We start from the raw sequence: 20,552 nt of genomic DNA, 5'->3' as shown, positions 1-20,552 counted from the left end.
CTTGGGATGCCCTTCCTTGCATCCTTGCCTGGTGAACTCTGATCCACTCTTTTTTTTCCTAATTTTTTTTTTTTATTGTGGTAAAATACACACAACCTCAAACTTACCATCTCAACCATACTAAATATAGAGTTCAGTGGTATTAAATACATTTATAATGCCGTGCAACCACCATCGCCGTCCATCTCCAGGACTCTTTTCATCTTGTAAAGCTGAGAGTCTGTTCCCATTAAGCGCTAACTTCCTATCCTTACCCCCCTTCCCTGGCACCCCCCCATTCCACTTTCTGTTTCTATGATGTTGACTACTCTAAGTGTCACCTATAAGTGGAATCGTATAGTATTTGTGTTTTTGTGACTGGCTTATTTCACTTCGTGTAATGCTCTAGGTTTAGCCATGTTGTAGCATGCTGCAGAGTTTCCTTCCTTTTTAGGGCTGAGTAACATTCCACTCTATGTATCTACCGCCTTTTGTTCATCCATTCACCTGTTGATAGACCCTTGGGTTATTTCCACATTTAAGCCATCGTGAATAATGCTGCTATCAACATGGGTGTACAGATATCCCTTTGAGACCCTGCTTTTAATTCTTTCGGGCACATACCCGCAGGTGGGGCTGCTGGGTCATATGGTGATTCTACTTTTAATTTTTTAAGGACTCACCATACTGCATTCCATAGCAACTATACCATTTCACATTCCCACCAATGGTGTACAAGGGTTCCAATTTCCCCAAACTACTTTTTTAAAGATTCAGTACAGGTGCCTTTTCTTCTAGAAAAGCCCTCTGTGATCTCCTCATCCTGGGATAGGTGCCTCTAATGTACATTTACTGAGCAACTACTGTGTGCTAGGCTCTGAGCTCAGCACTTGAAACACAAGTTTGCACAGGAGATGACCTCTGCTCTCAAGGCACTCCCTGTCCCATTCCTGGGGTACAGGCGGAGAGGGTAGGACTCAAGCCTGAGTTCTATGACAGGCCACTAGAGGGCCCTCCAGGCAGGGAGCAACCCTGAAGCTGGTGGGGATGAGACAGTAAGGAACGGTGGAGGCCAGGGTAAAGCTAAACACATTTCCAGCAGATGGGTGCATCTCCTTCTCTGCTCTGGCCAGCTGTCGTCATGTAGGAACCGAGCTGGGAATCGCTAGGTCTTTTATTTTATTTTAATTTTTTTAAAGATTTTATTTATTTGAGAGAGAGACAGAGGGAGCATGAGTGGGGAGAGGGTCAGAGGGAGAGGGAGAAGCAAGCCCGCGCCAAGCATGGAGCCCGATGTGGGGCTCGATCCCAGAACCCTGGGATCATGACCTGAGCCGAAGGAGGACGTTTCACTGACTGAGCAACCCAGGCGCCCCTCGCCAGGTCTTTTAAAGAGAAGCTGGCAATCTGGATTTCTGTCTGAGATCTCTTAAAGCTCACACGTTAGCAACTAATTCCAACATTTTGAAAAGCACCGTGTAGGACAAGCTCAGCACCAGCTCAGGGCTGCAGGTTTATAACCAAAGACCCAGTTCCACTCATTAAGCAATTATCAGGAATTATGAGCTCCGACTATGGCTCAGCTTTCACTTCTCCATGTAGAGTATGAGGAAATCACATGACACTTTGGTCAGGGGTCTTGTGAAAATCACGATCATTAGGTCTTTATTGGATGTCAATCCCTTTGTGGAGTGGCAAGAACAGGGACCAGGGTGACAGGCCAGGCTATAGCCTCTGGCTCTGCCTTTTATAAGCTACCTCACATCTGCCCCTCAGTTTGGGGTCTTAATGCCCCACAAGATTTTGTGAAGGTTCAAGATCCCAAATGGTGACCTCACCTTGTGCTGGCCGCACAGGGGATACTCACCGAGTATGGAGTTCCTCTCTCCTTCCTTCCTGATTGATCAGCCTCGAAACTCCCTCCAGATGGAGGTGCTAGAGTAGGCAGTATGCGTGATGAGTTCTACAACATTCCAGAGACAGGCACGCTTCCTGCGGAAGGAGAAATCAGGTAGAACTTCCTGGAGGAGGAGGACTCAATGTGCACCATCTGCCAGTGAGCCCTGGGCAAGCCTGCTTTATGTGCCAGCCTCTGGGGAGAGGGGAGCAGCAGACCCTCTGATCAGGCTGAGGGTACTTCGGCAGCTCTGGTCTCGGGATGAGAGAGTGTCCAAGTATCTCTGGCTGCCCTCCATGGGGCTTCGGCCCTGGGACAAGCCTGCACAAGAGTGACTCAGCAGGTGTCAGAGAACAAGCATGTTTATGAGATGTTTAATTTATTCCACAGATATTTCTTGAGGACCTGCCATGTGTCAGATATTGTTCTAGGTGCTGGGGTCAGAAATGAATCAGAGAAGGATCCTGCCCTCCAGAGTCTTCCACTCAGTGGGGGTGGAAGTAGTTGGGGCGTTTTCATCACTGAGGTGTGAATGACTGACTGGATCCAGTACCAGGAAGAGGGGGGGTGGGAGGGGCTGGGGTGGGGGGAGACAATGAGTTTGGTCCTGGTGTTCCTGCAGGACACTGAGTTACACTCTCAAGCAGGTATTCGGATTGTAATGATTGTATATATTTAATTACTATATTTGACATGTGGGCTGGGGCGATGGGTATGAAGCTAGAGCTGGAGGGGTCATTCATTCTCTCGGCAGACCTAACTTAGCACCTACTGTGTGCCAAGCGCCAGGAGTACAGACATGAAGCAGACACAGTGCCTACCCTCGGCGGGGGGGGTGTGTGTGATGCCGTAACAGCAATAATATTTATAATAGTTACGTTCACTGAGCACCTACGAGGCACCAGGCACTGTGCCGAGCCTCTCTGCAGCGCTTCATTGAATTATCACAATTACAGAATGAAGCTGGTTCCATTATTGTCCTGTTCTACAGGTGCTGATAAGAGCAAGACCTGAGGAGGCCAGGGGACACAGGTAGTTGGAGGGGACATCCAGATTTGAATCCAGTTCCGTCTGACTGGAAGCTCAGACGGTTGGACCTGACATTGTACTTTTTCCTCATTCCCGTACTCATTTCAGGGGGTGTAAAGCTAGTGCCGGACACTGCGTGGCCGGGCTAGCCCCTGGACATTTGCATAAAACTAAGACCTAAGACCCTGACCATGGATGAGCTCACCCCGGGAGAGGCGGACAGAGAGAGGAGCAGACTCTGAGGGCAGATCCTTGAAGACACCTGCAAGTGGGGGGGGGGCGACAGAGATGGGGGTGAGCAGCGGAGAGCGGATGGCGGGGTGTGGCCTCTCAAAGCCAGAGAGAGAGAGAGAGAGTGGGTTGGGTGGGGGGTGAAGCCCAGGCTTGGGAAGCACCAGGCTTTGGGGGGGTGGGTCCCTGGGATCCAGCTCCGGGACACAGCGGAGGCTTCAGGCGGCCCCGCATTCAGAAGGAAGTGTGTGATGAGCAAGTGGAGGCTTCTCCGTCCAGAAATGTGGCTTTTAGAGGGGAAAACAAAAGCTGGAGAGACAGGTCGGCAGAGGTAGGGAGGCTTCCTTTTGCTCGCTCGTTTTGTTTGGTGTCGGATGGCGAGGCCCGTGAGTGTCCGTAGGTGGAGGAAGGGACTGGTGGGGAAAGGGAAAAGTGCGCGTGGAACAGAGAGGAGTCTTTGCCCTCCCCGCTACCCCCCGCCGGACGCCTTGCGTACGTAGTCGGTGTCTTTGCTCTCTGTTCCCTCGACCCGAGGGGAAGCGTGAGGGGCTCCGGCCTCCGTTTCGCTCACAGCGGATCCCCTGCAGCGCCTTGTGTGTGGGAGACACTCAGTAGGTACTTTCTGTATGGCACTGGGGTTCACAGGGTTCGGTGGGGTGCCCAGCAGTCAGGTCTCAGGAAGAGAAGGACCGGTGAGGGCCGCAAGGAGGGGCTTCTCTCTGAGGCTGCCGTGATTGAGCTGAGAGAGGGGAGAAGAGACGCCAAGAGGGAGAAGGAGGAGCTCACACCCACGTCTCAGAAAAGTGTGTGCACACGGGGGGGTCGGGGATGGAGCAGGGCTCAGGATTCATAGAAGTGGAGAGCAGAGCCTAATAACAGTTACCTATGCTCCTCAAGAACATTCTAGAAGGTTACATTTACTTATTTGCACTGTTTGGCCACTGCTCTGTTATAAATGCATTCATTCACTTCACCCTAACAAGGACTCTCTGAGGCAGGCCAAGGGCAGCCAGCCCGGAGGAGATGCAGCTTGTGGTGGGGAAGCCAGGACCAGACTTGAAGCTCCTCTGGAGCCTGTGATGTCAACCCCTGAGCCACACATCTCGCCACCCGGCCTTGTTTTATACAGTATGTTCCTCACCACGAGCCTCTGGGGCGGCAGGGAGTCACTATTCTCCTAGATCACAGGAACAAACAGAGAAGTGTGGTGACTTGCCCGGAGTCACACAGCACAGCTCCTGGGTGGCTGAGTGGGGACTGCGGCTTGCATGGCTCTGACTGCAAGCCTGGTGGGTTCTCCCTCGCAGAGAGAAGGAAGGCAGGAATTGGGTAAGGAGCCCGGGGCCAAAAGGGAGGTGCCAGCCGGGCTCCAGCTACAGTTTACAACATCTCTCCAGAGTGGGGCTGTCACAGGCTCCTGGGTCGCCCCAGCCCCGGGACAAGGCAGAGTCGGGGGTTAGCAGGTCGGGAACGACAGGAAGAGGGGGTGCCGCCTGGCTGCCATGGCTGTCCCTGAGTTGAGCCCCAGGGAGTTGGAATGAAATGCGAGCAGGAGCCGTGGGCTGGAGGACTCCAGAGACACAGGGCGGCGGGAGGAGGGAGGCTGCCCTGGGAGGGGGATCCCAGGTGTGCTGTCCCTGGTGGAGAACCCTGGAAAGTGGGTGGCCCAAGCCAGACTCTCCTCAGTGTCTCTCCCGAACATCGCCCAGGCACTGTGACATGCTCCAGGGAATAGCTGCTTTGGGACCCAGGGAGGCAAAAGGTCCTCAGGGGTCTCGAGAGGGAGAAACAGGGCTTCCCACATGAGCCCTCTGGAGTCCCGGAGCTGGCCCACGCAGGAGCGTGGGAGGAGGGCAGAGAGGCCTTTAAAACCCGAGGGCCCAGCCCCTGCTTCTTCCGCAGGCCTGAGGTGGACAGAAGGTCTCCCTGGTGAGGAATCTCATTCTGGGGGCTGCCTTGCTTGAGGTAGGGTGGTGGGCAGGGTACAGGGAGGGAGAGGGCCTGGGAGAGGAGGCCCCTGATGCCCCAGTGCCTCCCCCTCCCCAGATTGAGGGGAGGTCTCTCACACGCCTGCTGTGCCGTGGGCTTGCTGCTGTCCATCCTTCGTGGCCAGAGACCTAACCTGGGGGTCCTAGGGCAGGGGGGGGGCTGCTACCTCCTGTCCACCCAGGGACCCGGCCACTACCGACCCCCACGTTTTCGGGCTTCCGTTAGGCTGTCTGTCTCCACTCTCTCCACCTCTCATGACCTCAGCCACCACTTTACTCCAAAATTATCTCACGGCTGTGCTCATTTCCCTCTGTGGTCGCTCGATAAAAATAGCAGCCCCACATCCTTCTCCCGGTGACTGGCTCTGAGCTCCACTGATGGGCCACTTTCCCGGCCCCTGGGACAGCTGTGTTCATGCTTCTGTCGCCTCCTCAGTGAGGCCTCTCTGCCTCTTCCCGACCCCTTTCCATGGGGCCTCGTGCTGTTCCCTCACACCAATGGCCCTGGCCCCAGATGCTCTAAAATGTGCCTGGGAATTTGGTTCAGATTCAGGTATGGTGAAGCCAACAGATCAGAAGTCAGGTGGCATTTAGAAGACAGTCTGTTATTCACCGTTTCTGAGAGAAGGGGACCCACCCCACCGGGCAGGGCCACACGGGGAAGCACCAAGTTGAGCAGGAGGCAGAAGAAATGAGAGCAAGCTCGGTCCAGAGCCTTTCTTGTGTTTTCCACGGGAAGGGCAAGGCAGGGCAGGGCAAACAGCTTGGGATTGGCCAGCTCGAAGGATTTCAGCAAACTCTGGGCTGCAGGGGGTGGCGGGTCCCTAGCTGCCTGCTTCCTGGCCCTGGGGTGGTGATTTAGGGCAGGGGAAATATTGGCTGGGAGTGGGAGAGTTAGACAGAGGGGTTGGGGAGGGAGTTGAAGACTGGCTGGTTTGCATGTATGAAAGCCACGCTCCCCGGGGAGTCTTCTGTTACCCTGGGAATTAGCTGTTCCTGGGGGAGGCTGTGTCTTCCCAGCCCAGTAAAGCGACCACAGGACATCCAAGCATCATCAAATATGGAAAAGGAACACCATGAATAGTACACAGGGGCTGCTCAGAGGCAGTGAGCAGAGTAGATTCACAGTCCTGGGCTGAATCATTGGGCAGCTCATGTCCCCTTCTCGAGCCTCAGTTTCCCCATCTGTGAGATCAGTGACTGCTAGCCCCTTGTTCAACAAATGACTGTCGAAGGACAGACACTGTGCCAGCAGGTTTAACAATAAACACCTGCCAGGATTCTCGGCGGGCTTAAAGAGACAGGGGAGAGAACCTGGCACATTGTGGGTGCCCTGTGCGTGGTGGCTGGCACCTTCCTCCTGTTGCAGCTCCGGGAAGCAGCCGAGGAAGACGGGTGTGGAAGAGTAGGGTCTAGAGTCTTTTCCCTTGGCTGGTTAGAGCCCTCGGGGCAGAGGCCATGGGTGGACAGAATCCTCAGGAATGTTCTTGGAACTCAGAGGGGCTGCTGGACAAAGGGCGGCACGGAGAGGCCAGCCTGGTAGCCAGGAGCCCCGGGGAGCTGGAGATTGTACGTTTGGAGCCAGGCCTCCGGAGGTGCCAGGGGCTCGGGGCAGAGCCCTGCACAAGTGACCGCTGGACTCAGGGATCAGAGACAGCCGGGCACCGAAGGGGAAATCCTGTTAGACCATCAGCCAAGCGAGCAGCTATGGATAAACAAGGACTTTGGGATCCACACAGGGAAAGGAGACAGGCAGCCACCGGTAAGGAACCTTCAAGAGGCCAAGTTAGAATCAGGCATTGGCCCACGACACATGGACTCTCCTCTGCCTTCTGGGTGAGAATTTTCGGGACTCAAGGCCAGTGATTCATGTGTTCGCCGAAGGCAGGTGCTGGGGAGGGAAGCTGGGGTCTCCAGGCTCCACGGCCCACAGGGCAACTCAGCCTTCTGTGAAGGGAGGCTGTGTTGTGCAGTGAAAGGTGCTCAGGCCTGGGTTTGAGCCCTTCTTCCACTTCTTACTGGCTGCATGGCTTCTGGCAAGTTCCACGAGCTCTTTGAGCCTCCATTTCTCCACTGGAAAAATGGGAGCAGTGATAGCTGCCCTTCGGAGCCCTCATGAGTACCCAGGGTCGACTTATTCTTTCGGTAGGCACAGTGCCTGGGGCCCATGGAAATGTATGAACTTGAATTCTTTTAGAATCAGGAGGAAAATAGAATATAAGAGTCACGAATACGTCCTACTGCATCCAGCCCGGATTGTGTTGGTTTCCATACCGACACGGTTGTAAAATACTCCTTGAAAGAAATTTTTTTGGAGGAAGGGGCCCATGAAAGCAAAACTGCTCAGGACCCACAAAGCCACAAGAAGGCCCTGAAAGGTGGTCACACTGTCTGCAGAGGGGACCGTTGTGTTGGGACATCTATGGTGGGAAGTCCTCTCCTGCCACGATGGGGGACCATACCCCACAGGCGCTCTACTGCCCCCCAGGGGCCCCTGGGATCAACTCCTTGAGTTGGTGGGGACCTGGGGGTGGGGTCCGAATGCGTCTCCCGAGAGGCATGTCACGGGATGGGATGTGTTTTCTTTTCCAGAACCCCAGAGATGAACGGCCTTCTCATACTGGCTTGGTTCCTGGTTTGCAGTAAGTGCTGGCCCCATGACCTCTGAACTTGTGACCTTCCACCCCTAAGAACCATAGGGTAGATGGAAAGGAGGCTAGTCTTTGAGGTCGGGGAGACTTGAGTTTGAATCTTGGCTCTGTGCTTCCTGTGTAGACATCGACAAGAACCTTCGCCTCTCTGAGTCTCTGTCTCCTCATCTGTGACACAGGATGATACTCAGCCCACTGGTGGGGCTGTCGCACGATTCTAGGTGGTGATGGGTAAAGATTCTGCCTTGGGAACAATATGTGGCTTTCAAATATGCGAGGCGTATTTTTTACTTTGGTGCAAAACAAAACAAAACAAAATAAAGCCCAAACGAGAACAAGACCCTTCTGTAACTATTCCGTTCCTGGGTCATTCTTTGCGGAGGCCGGCCCCACCTGCTGCCACCTTCCAGCTAGAGGTAACCGCCCAGCACAGGGGAGCCCCATAACCATGTACACAGCCCCCCTCCCCGGCAGGCCCCCCCCCGGCAGGCTGTCCTCATCTTCGATGTCTTGCCAGATCCCTGGAGACTCGCGGAGGGCGGAGGGCGGAAGGCGGGAGGCTTAGTGCAGGGAGGGAACACTTGGCTCACTGTGAAACCCTGAACCTTTCCCTCCAAACTACTGTTTCTCAATCTGGAAGATGAGGGAGCTGGCTTCAGTGGTCTGGAAGGATCCCACCCTTCTATGGTCCTGGGCCTTATGTTCTAAGTGGTGTTATTTGCGGGGAGGGGGGTGCGCATCTGTCTGCCTGCTTTCCTATCGCTACTGTATTAATTATACCTCGTGTTTCTTGGTCATTCACTAGGTGTCTGCTTCTGTGCTCAAAATTCACATCCTTTCTCTCATTTTAACCCTCAAGATAACTCCACAACGTAGGCGTTCACTTTAGCCCCCCGCCGCCCCACTGCCCCTAATTTGCCGATGAGGAGGCAGAGGCTCTGAGAGATTAAGTGACTTACTCGACATCATGCTGTGAAAATGAGTGGGCAGAGGCAGGATTTGAACCCACGGTTCCCATTCTCCGAGTCCAGACTTGTAGCTCTACTGCTTGTCCTCTCCTTTCTTGCTCCCGTCCCACTAATGGGGAGAAGAAAGAGGAGACGCCTGGGTCCCCGCGAGCCCCAGGGCAGGAATGGGGGCAGGAGCAGGGGCAGGTGCATGCCGGGCAAGCATGTTCGCCAGGGGCCGGGGGCTGTCTTCCAGGTGTTCCTGCTGTGCCCGGGGGCTTGCTGGACCTCAAGTCCATGATTGAGAAGGTGACTGGGAAGAACGCCTTGACAAACTACGGCTTCTATGGCTGCTACTGTGGCTTGGGCGGTCGGGGGACCCCCAAGGACGGCACGGATTGGTGAGCTGATTATCATGATTATCTTTTATGTTCAGCCTCTGCGCCCGCAAGATCTCATGTAATTCCACGTCAGTTCCGGAAGATGAGTATTAAAGCGCCATTTTATTGGTGAGAAAACTGTGTGTCAGAGAGGTGAACTGACTTGCTCAAGATACATCTAGTAATGTCACGCATCTCAGTGACCACATGTGTCAGTTGGTCCATTGCTACATAACATATCACCCCGAGAGTAGTGACTTCAAGTGACCATGACCATTTACTTTGCTAAGAATCTACCTGTGGGGCAGGGCTTGGCAGGATGGCTTGTCCCTGCTCCACCCAGCTTCAGCTGGGGCAGCTCAAATGAGGCTGGACCATCCAGTTTCCGGAGGGCTCACTCCCATGGCTGACATGCTGTCGCCCCTGGCTGTTGGCTGGGGCCTCAGCGGAGGCTGTGGGCTGGGGGCCTCGGTTCCTCTCACTTAGGCCTCTGCAAGGCTGTTGGAACTTCCCCACAGTACAGTGACCGTTGGGTTCCAAGAGTGAGTGTCCCAACACTGCAAGACAAAAGGGTTTAGCCTCAGAAATTCTATGGTGTCAGTTGGTGGAGGTAGTCACAAAGGCTTTGAGAGGAAGGGGATCGAGATTCCATTTCTTGATTGGGAAATGTCAAAGTTCTAGAACATGCGAGAAGGAGAGACGATTCTTTGGAAAATTCTGAGACCCCTGATGTGGATGATGGGATGGGGCCATTAGGCAAATGGATGGCAGATGGTGGGAGCCAAGTTTCCACTGCTGGAGGGAGAGTTTACGCCCTATGGTGATGGATTAGAGGTGGAGATGTCAGTATGACCTCCTGTTTAGCTTAATATAGATGCCGGTGGTTACATACAGAAATAGGTACAGATGTGTGTACAAACATGGGTTAAAATAGACACATTTTTTTGCTCTGGCAGCAGAGAGGACCTAAAAGAAACAATATCCCATTAGCAATAAGCAACTCCTAATGCCCAGACCTGGTCTCTGACACTATTCTTCGAAAAACAGAACCAAGGCTCCTTGGAGACCTGGCTGATTCTAGGACCAGGGCAGAAAATACACAGGACGAACCTGGAGTCTCATGTAAGGCCAAAAGATAAGGAAGTGTTCAAAAAGAACCACCTGCCACATTGATAGAGATGTCAGGGAGCACAGGAGCTAACTGGAAGGGCTCCCAACGGCCAAAGCTGGAGTAATTAGAGGAGCAAAATAAGCCCATAGCCTCAGTCTTATCATGAGAAAAACATCAGCCAAACCCCATAGAGGGGCATCCTACAAAATACCTACCCAGCACGCCTCAAAACTGTCAAGGTCATCAAAACCAAGGAAAATGTGAGAAATTGTCACACTCAAGAGGAGCCTAGCAAGGCATGACAACTAAATGTAATGAGGTATCCTGGATGGGATCCTCACATAGAAAAAGGATATTAGATAAAAACTAAGGAAATCTAAATAAACTATGGTCTTTTTATAATTAATCAATAATGATATATTATGATTTAGCTGATTAGTTATTTAGTCAATGACATCAATATTGGTTTGTTAATTGTAACAAGTGTATTGTACTAATTAATGATGGGAAAAACTGGATGTGGGGTAAAAGGGAACACTCTGTACTACCCTCTCTATTTTTCTATAAATCAATTTAAAAAAAATGCAATCTGCCACACCTAACATACTGGAAGTTTGTTTTTTGCTCACCTAAACAGTTCCATGTGGATCACATGTTAATTCCAGGACCCAGGTTCCTTCCCTCTTATGGCTCTGCCATCCCCTGTGGTCTCAGAGTCCTCTGCTGGGTCATCACCATCCAGCTGAGAGATGGAGAAAGAGAGAAAGGGGAGGACAGTGTGGGAGGGTTTCATGGGTAGGTCTGAAAGTGGTGAGCATCCCTTCTGCCCATGATGCCCTGGCAGGAACCTAGTCGTGTGGCCACACCCACTTGCAAGGGAGGCTGAGAAATGTAGGCTCACCGTGAGCCCTGGAGGAGAAAGCAGGTCAGCGAGCCACTAGCCAGTGGCAGGCAGCCCCAGTGGAAGAGCAGAGAAGTACTCATCCATATCCCTAGATTTTTTCTTTGTCAGACCGCACCCACCTAGGTGGCCTCTGCTTAAAGTGACGTGCCCCTTACGTAGGATCTACGTCTCTTGCATTGACAGGTGCTGTTTGGTGCATGATCACTGCTATGCGCAGCTGGAGGAGAAAGGCTGCCACATCTGGACACAGTCATACAAATACAGATTTGCACGGGGACTGGTCACCTGTGGTAAGCCTGGGGCTTCCCATTCGGGCCACTGATAGAACCTGGGTCTCTGCTGGTTCTGAGTTCAGCTGCCCCTAGAGGTCAGCCAGCCTATATCTTAGAGGGCAGAGCTGGGGGCAAGAGGGGCAGGGTTATTGCAGCCATATCTGACCTCTGGGGAAGGGCTGAAACATCGCAGCCTGAGCATTCACTAGGTGCCAAATGCTTTGCATACTTCTGTTTACTTGCTCCCCCAAATATCTTTTGGAGTGTATTTAGTCTCCCCATTTTACAAATGAGAAAGCTGGAACTCAGAGCCTTGCCAGTGCGCACAGCTAGAGCTGGGATTCAAGCTCAGGGCCATCTGAGTTCAAAGCTAAGTCTGGGGGTGGTATCTCCTCTATGAGAACTGGAGTTCCTCCGGAGCAGGGGCTGTCTCCGCCATCAAACTGGGAACTCCCAAGGGCAGAGAATGTGTCTCCACCGTCAGACTGGCAACTCCTGGAGGGCAGGGGCTGTGTCTCCCTGGAGGGAAGCCTCCCCCTGGGGCAGCAGCTACGCCTCTTCCATCGGCTCACGCATTTCCCAGTGTGGAAGCTGTGCTTCCCTCATCAGACTGAGAGCTTCCTGGGCAGGAGGCAGGCCGGGGAGTCGGCTCCGACTAGAGGCAAGCCCGAGACGCAGAGTCGGTAGAGCCCCCCTTCGCTTCCTTACTGTGCATTTGGCGTCCTGTCTGCAGAGCTCGGGCCCCCCTGCCAAGCACAGCTCTGCGCCTGTGACCAGAAGCTCGTCTACTGCCTGAAGAGGAACCTAAGGAGCTACAACCCTCACTACCAATACTTTCCCAACTTCTGCTGCTGACCAAGACTTTTGTCCCCTTCTCCTACAACACGGAGCCCACCGATGCTGCTGGGCTCCCGAGAGAGTCTCCCGGTCTCAGACCTTCTTCTCTCTCCATGGTCCACGGGGCTTGGAGGAGCCCCATGGCCACTCTTCACGCTCCACAGAGTCCCAGGAGAGCGACTTGGGTCATAGGACCGGGTAAGGTCAGGGTCTCTGGCCCCCGCTTGTGAGGTCGGCCCCTCTGATGCTGGGAGCTCACCCCTAGCTCCAGGCCAGCTGTCCCCCCTCATCCTGAAGACAGTGCCCCTTCTCCAGCAAGATGCATTTACTGTTCAGTTTCTGCAATCGGATTCTCACTACCACCCTTTAGAGAATTTTTACTCAAGGTAGAAGCCAAGTTGACCCCATAAGTCTGTCATATAGATATTAAATAAAATTTATTCTTGGGGCGCCTGGGTGGCTCAGTCGGTTGAGCAACTGCTTTCGGCTCAGGTCATGATCCTGGAGTCCCGGGATCGAGTCCCACGTCGGGCTCCCTGCTCGGCAGGGAGTCTGCTTCTCCCTCTGACCCTCTTCCCTCTCATGCTCTCATTCTCTCTCTCTCAAATAAATAAATAAAATCTTTAAAAAAAATTTATTCTTAAGACAAATAAAACCACATGGGCATTTTCCTCTGCTCTGGGGTATTGCCCGCACCTCTCCTTCCTCTGCCACTGGGGCGCTGAACCCCGAGTTAACCACGGACTCTCAGGAACAGAAAGTGTGGATTCAAAAGTAGAAGGTTTTCTGGGACCAGATCCAAGCCTCTTTTGGGGTTCATCTCCTTACCCCTTGGGGGGGCCTCTCCGGCCAAGCACTGGGCTGCATTCTTCCTTAAGGAGATGGGGAGAAGGTGCTAGGCAATCATGCTAGCTTGAGCTTCCGGGCCAGAGAGGGTCACGTTCAAATCCTGCACTGGCTTCTCCAGCCATGTGGTCTCAGGCTTGTTACTGAACGTCTCTGACTTCCAGTTTCTTTAAAAAAGGAGCTAGAACGTTTTTTTGAAAAATGTAAAACGGGTAATCCGGAGGCCACCTGGGTGCTGACACGGGAATGCTGAGGTTCTGGAATGTCACAGAGCAGGACATTTAAAAAAAAATAGGGTTCAGCCGAGGGATTTATTTTTACCAAGCAAGGATTCTAAAAAACCACCTCATCTATCAATTCGTAAAAGAAAGGGCGTTCTAATACAGAGATTGCAGGAAGAATGCACACATTCTAAAACAGAGGAGAGTCCTTTCCAAGGAAGGAACTTTGGCTTCCTTACACAGACAAACCCCAGAATAACCACATAATAAATGGGATCTATATTTAAAAAGCTCCAACGCTGAATGTTTTCAAAATAAAATTTAATTTTTTGAGGTGACTCTGAATGTACTAGTGTCTTAGAAAAGTTTGATACAGACTCGCGTCTGTATTTGACAGTGTTACACAGAATGGGGCTCAAATGTCCCATTTGCTAATCAGATTTTTTTTTGATCGAAACCACTTCCCAAGTCCAATGTTAAATAGGAATGTAGCAGAGTCAGAAGCTTCACTCTGATGCCATCTCTCCCCAGTTGTGATATCCTGGCTGATGGAGACCCCAGTCCCGGCTTCTCCCGCCTCCCATCAGGGTCAGGAAGGTTCTGCTGCTAGGTTTGGCAGGAGGGGCTGGGTGCCGGCTGTCACCTCTGGGCATCCCAGTTCAGGGCACCAGCATTCAGACAGGCACAGGCAGGCATTTGTGGACAAAGGAAGCTGTGAGGTTATGAAAGCAACACTACAGGCTGAGCTGGGCTTGAGCTGGAGAGGCCCGTGGGGAACTTTTGTTTATCTATCAGGACACTGAGGTGCAGAGAGGTTAAGAGACTTTCCCAAAGTCACACAGCACATCAACAGCCAAAGGTGGAGTTAGACCTCAGATCCTGGTTCTAAGCCCTGGACTCTGACTGCTAATCCCACTTGTCTTCGGCTCCAGCCCACACAGAGAGAACACAGAACCTGGGGTGGTTCAGAGACTCGTCCATATTAGGGGTTCTTGGGAGGATCCCCTGCATTCCACCTGAGGGCCAGGTTCCTCTCTGCTCTAACTGCCTTGGATAACAGAGGCCGTCCCTGGGTGGTTAGTCTGGTTGGGGCTCTGGCTTCACTGGAGAGGGGGACCCCACTGAGGTCCTCCATGGTGGCTCCTCTGGACCCTCATTTGCTGCCGTGAACAGCCCTTGGGGAAATGATGATATCCAGGAATCGCCAAAACCTGGGAGGAGGCGGTCTCTCCGACTCTGTTATTTGACCAGCTCTTGGGTGACAGGAGAACCATCAGGGAGGTCATCTCTCAAAATTGCACGCCCCCCCAAGGGGCGTACCGTCCTGGATCTGTCAGATGTCCCTTGGCTACGTGGAAACTGCATTTCCCAAAAATTCCATCCTTGCAGAATTCCAGGCTGGTTTCGGTCTCCGGAGATGTTGTGCATGAGACGCTGTCCCGGCTGACACCTGCTGTCCCGTATCTGCGGGCTCACCGTGTCAGTGTCAGGAAGCTGCACCAGGTCCTGCCGGGCCACCTGCCCCAGCGCCTCTTGTTGGAGGTGATGAAATGATGAGGGCGTTCAGGGCTGTTCTCACCATTCCATTCATCCCTGTCCTTCCAGTTTGCCCTGTCACTTGGGCCACATGATTTCAGGTAGCAACACCAGCAGAATAAGAAACAGAATGTTTTTTTTTTTTGCTGGCGCCCACAATCGTGGAAGTAAATCCCGGTAAAAAGTCCCTGATTGTGTATATGGGTATCTCCTCGCCGTTCTGGGGCTCTGATCAAAGCCTGCTTGATAGAGCCGGCTTCCCAGGGCCTAGCGGCGTGCCTGGCAGGGGCTTCTCCAGTGTTTGTTGATTGAATGAGGGACTGGATGAACAGATGAATGAAGGAGACACAGCCCCCGCACTCGAGGTGTTCACAGAGCGGCGCGGAGACAGAACTGAGGAGCTGGGCCGGCAGCACAGTGGCCACGGCGTGCTGACCTCTCTGGTGGCGCAGTCCGGACGAGCGCTGGCTTGCCCTGGTCCCTTTGGCTTCCCGGTCCCTGATGCCTCCCTGATCCAGGCTTGTGCTGAGTGAGGGGAAGGGCCCTTCATCAGACGGCCACGCCGGGGCCGTCCCCTCGGGGGCCGGGGGAGATAACCCAGTGCCCTGAAGTCTAGCAGGGGGTGTGGTCTTCCTGCATATGGCTTGCCCCCGAGATGAGGTCCCAGACTGCTCTGTGTGTCCAGAACCGACTTCTGGTCACACTCGCACATCTGTTTCTGGCACTTGCTCCCGGGACCTGCGCTAGCGCGGAAGGCAACTGGGGTGCTCCCCTCTGCTGCCGCCAGAGAGACCCATCCTACCCCACTCAGGTGGCGAGAGCCTCCCTGGGGATCCTCAGAAGTCCTGCCACCTCCTGGAGGCCTCAGGATGGTGCCCATGCCCTTCCCTGCTGAATTCAGAAAGCCCACGGCGATGGCGTAAGTCAAGCCCTGGGGGAACGCCAAGCCCTGGGGGAGGTTTGCTGTTACTCGTCAAGGGTCCTCGATCCATCTTTTCTTTCACATACTACTCCAGTCGCGCCACTTCCTTCCTCTAAGGCCTTCAGTGGCTCCCTGTTGCCACGTTCTTCAGCCTGAAGTTCAAGGTCTTTCTGCGGCTGGCAGCCCTGCCTTTCTGCTTGATCTCCCAACCATTCCCCACTTCCCCAGACCTCCACTCCTCACCAGCTTGCCCTGTGTGTTCCACTCTGCCTCTGCTCTCGCCGTTTCTCCCCTTCTGGGATGTTGTCCCTCTCCTTTATCTGTGAGGTTTTTTTTTTTTTTTTTTTCTTATCGGTAATAATAATCATGAAAGCTACCACTTACAGACTGCCTGCTATGTGCCAGGGACTTTCTTATAGGTTAGGTCCCTTCATCCTCCCAACAACCCAACAGGCAGATGTCATAATCCCACTTAAGGGACGAGTCGATTGAGGCCGAGCATGGAACTTTGGCCACACAACCCGAGAGAGGCAGAGTGGGGATTTGAACCTGGGACCGTGCTGATCCAGAGCCTGAACTCCCCGGGGACGGGACCTGTGCCTCACTGCTGCTGGCTCGCCTTTCCTAGCTTGGCACAGGGTCTGGCACAGGGCGGGGGGAGGGCCCAGTGAGTGTGCTCTGGGTCAGACCCCCTGCACGCTGCTGCCTCTGTCAGCGCTGCCTTGGATCAGAGACACCTCGGCTGCGAGCAGGGCTCAGGTCTGCATCTTCTTGGGAACCACAGCCAAGATTAGGCCAATATAGAAAACCTGGTTTTGGGGGAGCCTGGCCGCCGACTCCCACTGGCTCAGTGAGAATCGACGGCCACAGGTGGGGCCCAGAGGCCCTGCAGTGCCTCCCGAGCACTCGGAGAAGCATGGAGTTAGACCCTGGCTAGCTGTAGGGTCTAACTGACTTTGCGCCCCAGACCATCCAAACACCTCCTCCACACTCAACTGGGTTAGCATTCTATTAATCGGAATTTAATTTGGGGTAACGAGAAGTATTGGGAACTAGATACCAGGTTCTAGTCCTGACTCTGCATGTGTCTTTGTGTCTTGGGTGACCCTGGGCAGCCCCTCTCCTGACCTCAGCTTTCCCATTTTAGGGGACCAATTTGACAGATAATTTTAACACTAGCCCTGGTCCGTGAGTGGGTCATGAAATCAGTTTGGAGGCTTGCATCTGGTGTGGCACGTGCGTGCGTGTGCATGTGCGTGTGTGTTAATGTATCACAAGCAGTAAAGTGCTGCTTCAGCAAATTGTGTCTCTGTGGTGGGCGTGTGTGTGTGTTGGGGGCTGACTGGATCCAGGTGTGAAATTTCTTACATTCTGTGGGTTGCCATCAAAAGGATTTGAGAAACCCTTGCTCACATGACCTCTCAGGGCCTGCCTGGGTCTGAAGCTGCTAGCATCTGAGTGGCTTCCCTGTCTGAGCCTTAATTGGTCTGGTGCCCCTGGGCCCCCTCATCCTTCTCCTCAAGCATTAGATCAGAACGGGGCTTCTGGCCATGGATCTCCAAGCCTGTGATGGAGTCAGTCCCTGAACGTTCTGGAACCACCCAACAGAGGCACTGGACATAAGCACAGGTGTTTGGCTCCTGGCTGGGACACAGAGAGCCAAGCCACGAGTTTAAGCCCTGGAGAGCCAGTTTTTAAGGGCTTTGGACCAGATGGGGGCTCATGTGGTAGCTCTGTGTATTTCCTCGCCATGTGACCCCAGGCCTGTGATTCCAATTCTCCAAGCCTCAGTTTCTCGGCTGTCAAACGGGATAATAATACCTTCCTCACTAGGCTGTTGGGAATATTTGATGATATGATGCACGTAAATTACCTGTTGCAGTGTCTGACAAAGAGGAGGCACTCAATGATGGCCCCTATTGTCAGAGAGGACCACCAAACCCAAGCCCAGGATGTGAGACTGGATGTGACTCCAACCAGTTAGCTCTAAACACAAGCCGTAGGGGCCGAGGTTGGTGTCCAGGGTGGAAGGTGGCCCCCCGCTGCCCTGTGAAGCGCTTATCACATTGGATGTGGGTGGCGGTGATGCTGTGGTTATGGCGACCCCATGGGGAGCACGGTGAGCTCTCTGGCGGGCGTAGCAACACTCACAGGTGAGGCAGCACCTGTGGGGAGCCCCAGGCTGGGCCTGGGGCAGCGGGCCCTGCATCTGGGCAGAGGCCGCGCGTTCCCGCATCTCCAGCCTCTATCTGCGGGCTACCCCATGCCACCTGTCCACTTACTCCACCGGCTACATCCCTCCCACCTGCTCAGGCCAGCTGTGCACTCCCTCTGGGTGACATCTGTCCCAGCGTCCCCAGTAGAGGCCGCCATTCCTCTCCAGGGCCCCCATGGAGTACCAGTCATTTGTCCACTTGAGCCCCCGGCCCCCATCCGGCCTTCACGGCCCGTCTGGGCGAGGTATGGGGACACAGAGAGAGCAATCACAACACAATACAAATCCCTCCCTCAAGAAGCTCAGTCCGGGAAAGGAGATGGGTACTCCCCGCCATGGCAAGAATGAGATGCTCGATGAGGGAGTTTTGAGTTGAACCAAGAGGCTACTCTCTAAGCAGGAAGGTGGTGCGTGATGCTGCCGTCAGCCTCCCTCCCCACAAATCCTCTTGGTCCGGCATGGACGGCTGTGCACCATCTCCACCAAAGCCAGCAAAGAGCAGTGTGCCCCGCACACGAAGGCCCCCGTTCACACACGCTCAGGCCTCGGTGAGGTCACTAGGCCACACCACCACTACAGGGGGACCTTGTGACTCTGGCTCTATCTCCTAGCGTCGTGCATCTTCTCTGCTGGGACAGAAAGGGTTAGGAGTTTAGTCCTAGTGGAGCTGGGAACCCCCTGGGGCACCCGATGTGTTCTGGGGCTGCCCTCTGGCCTGGCAGGTAGGAGGGCTGCTTCTGAACTCCCTGATGTTGCAAATACAAATCCCCGGGGCTGGATCCCAACTCCCGGTCGGTCGGGGACCAGAAATCTGTATTTGTAAACAAGCTCCCGGATGCACCCGGATGCACAAAGCAGTCAGGTGTGGGGGCACCGGGAGGCTGCGCAGGTCACAAAAGATGAGCAAAGCCCACTTGGTACACTCACATATACCTGTGGGGACAGCCTCTTGACATCCACAGAGACTCAGATGACCTGTGGTCCTGGCCCTAATCTTATACATTTCTAAATTCGAGACAGTACCTCCAGGGGTAAAGGTGTAGGAGGTGTGCCCTCCTAATAAATCCTGAATTATATATGACCATCCTACCTTTTGGGGGGCACCTGGGTGGCTCAGTCTGTTAAGTGTCCAAATCTTGATTTCTGCTCAGATCATGATCTCAGGGTTGTGAGATCAGACTCTGTGCTCAGCGGGAGTCTGCCCCAGATTCTTTCCCCCTCTCTCTCTGCCCCTCCCACCAATCTCTCTCTCTCTCTCCCAAATAATTGAATAAATCTTTAAAACATTTTTCATTTTTTATGATCGAATATTTTCTTAAGATGTGTCACTCCCCTCTCTACTGTTTAAACCAAGAACACTCCTGTAAGTTTGTTACTGACAAAGGCTCTCCTTCCCTAACCTTTTACCCAGGCTCCTCTAAGCCCTTGTTTGACTGGGCCTTGTCCCCGAGTCTCGTCCTGAAGGGCAAGAAGCTTAAGTCCCTTTAACCAGGATCATTAGAACAGAGCTGGGTCTTGTAAGTTGTCTATGCTCATAACAGTTTAGTAGATGATACTTTTGTAAACAGAAATGAAATATTTATCTGTTCTCCTTCCCTGCTCCCTCCAACATTCAGAAGCTCTTAGTGAGTATTCTTATTTCCATGGCCATATAATTATTTGCCTGAGTTCACTAAGAATCAGTTCTCCTTGCAACAGATCATCAATGGAAACACTGGTTATATAAACCAAGGCTCTGATAGGAATGTCCTATTTTAGAATGATGCACACAGGATCAGATATGACCAGATAGTTTTAAGGAATTAAGGTTGACTTTATGGAGCCAATACTCACAAAGCCCTCTTGAAGAAAAGTGTTCTGGGACCTGGCTTTACAGGGTTCCTAGCCTTGTAGGCGAGTAAGGAAGGTCACTTCCTAGCAGACCCAGGGAACTTAGGATATCTTGGGGACCTTGAGAGGAGAGGAAGTCACCCAAATCTATGGGTACTGAAGGCCAAGTCTGGTGAGGAGTTCCTGGCTTGGCTTCCTAACCTCTAGAGGTTTCTTAAGTGTCTAATCTGAGATTCCCTGTGAAAGGCTCTAGGGCAGCAAACTCAAAAAGGCCTATGTGGTCAATCTCTGTTTTTGCTGCCCTTATGTAAATAATCATGCCCAATCGAATGAGACCAGAATAATTTTGTAAACAAGAACAGCTGGGCTTTGATTCTCTTTGGTCAGAAAGGGGGGTGACTGCAGAGAGAAAATTTTGTGTTTTAATGGAAAACTATTGCCCACCCTTGGGGTTCTCTAGTATCTGACTATAATCCCCCAGATTAAAGTTTCCAATTATTCTCCCACTTTCCTGACTCGCATCACTGAGAACTGAAACTGCCCTTTTCGCGATGCCCTGGAAACAGAAGCTGGATGACTTGACAGGAACTCCAGAGAAGTCACAATAGATGGTGTCTGCTGTCACGTGAGCCACTCAGAAAGTTTACCGGAATGCCCGATGCCATCGCCAAAGACATTCGAACTGCAAGCCAGCAAGTCTGTTGGATCGCCATTGCGGTCCTCACTCCCCCCTGCAGATACCTCCAGCCCAACATC

The 20,552-nt window shown here is 53.1% G+C and overlaps 1 protein-coding gene across 1 annotated transcript; it reads left to right on the top strand.

Annotated features, from left to right (window-relative positions):
* The first annotated feature begins 6,864 nt into the window (after window positions 1–6,864).
* Window positions 6,865–12,244, top strand: LOC114213149 (phospholipase A2 group V). Its single transcript, XM_028108175.2, has 5 exons — window positions 6,865–6,886; window positions 7,717–7,766; window positions 8,979–9,123; window positions 11,301–11,407; window positions 12,123–12,244. Exons 2-5 carry the CDS (start codon window positions 7,727–7,729, stop codon window positions 12,242–12,244), a joined length of 414 nt encoding a protein of 137 aa, XP_027963976.1. The 5' UTR covers window positions 6,865–6,886; window positions 7,717–7,726.
* Window positions 12,245–20,552: the final 8,308 nt, after the last annotated feature.

This window comes from Eumetopias jubatus, unplaced genomic scaffold (genome assembly GCF_037043125.1).
Source record: "Eumetopias jubatus isolate StellerSeaLion01/CBP00866 unplaced genomic scaffold, mEumJub1_p1.0 scaffold_4, whole genome shotgun sequence".
In the NCBI taxonomy this organism is placed as follows: domain Eukaryota; kingdom Metazoa; phylum Chordata; class Mammalia; order Carnivora; family Otariidae; genus Eumetopias; species Eumetopias jubatus.
Note: the sequence above shows the minus strand (reverse complement) of the source record. Positions and strands in the feature narration are given on the sequence as shown.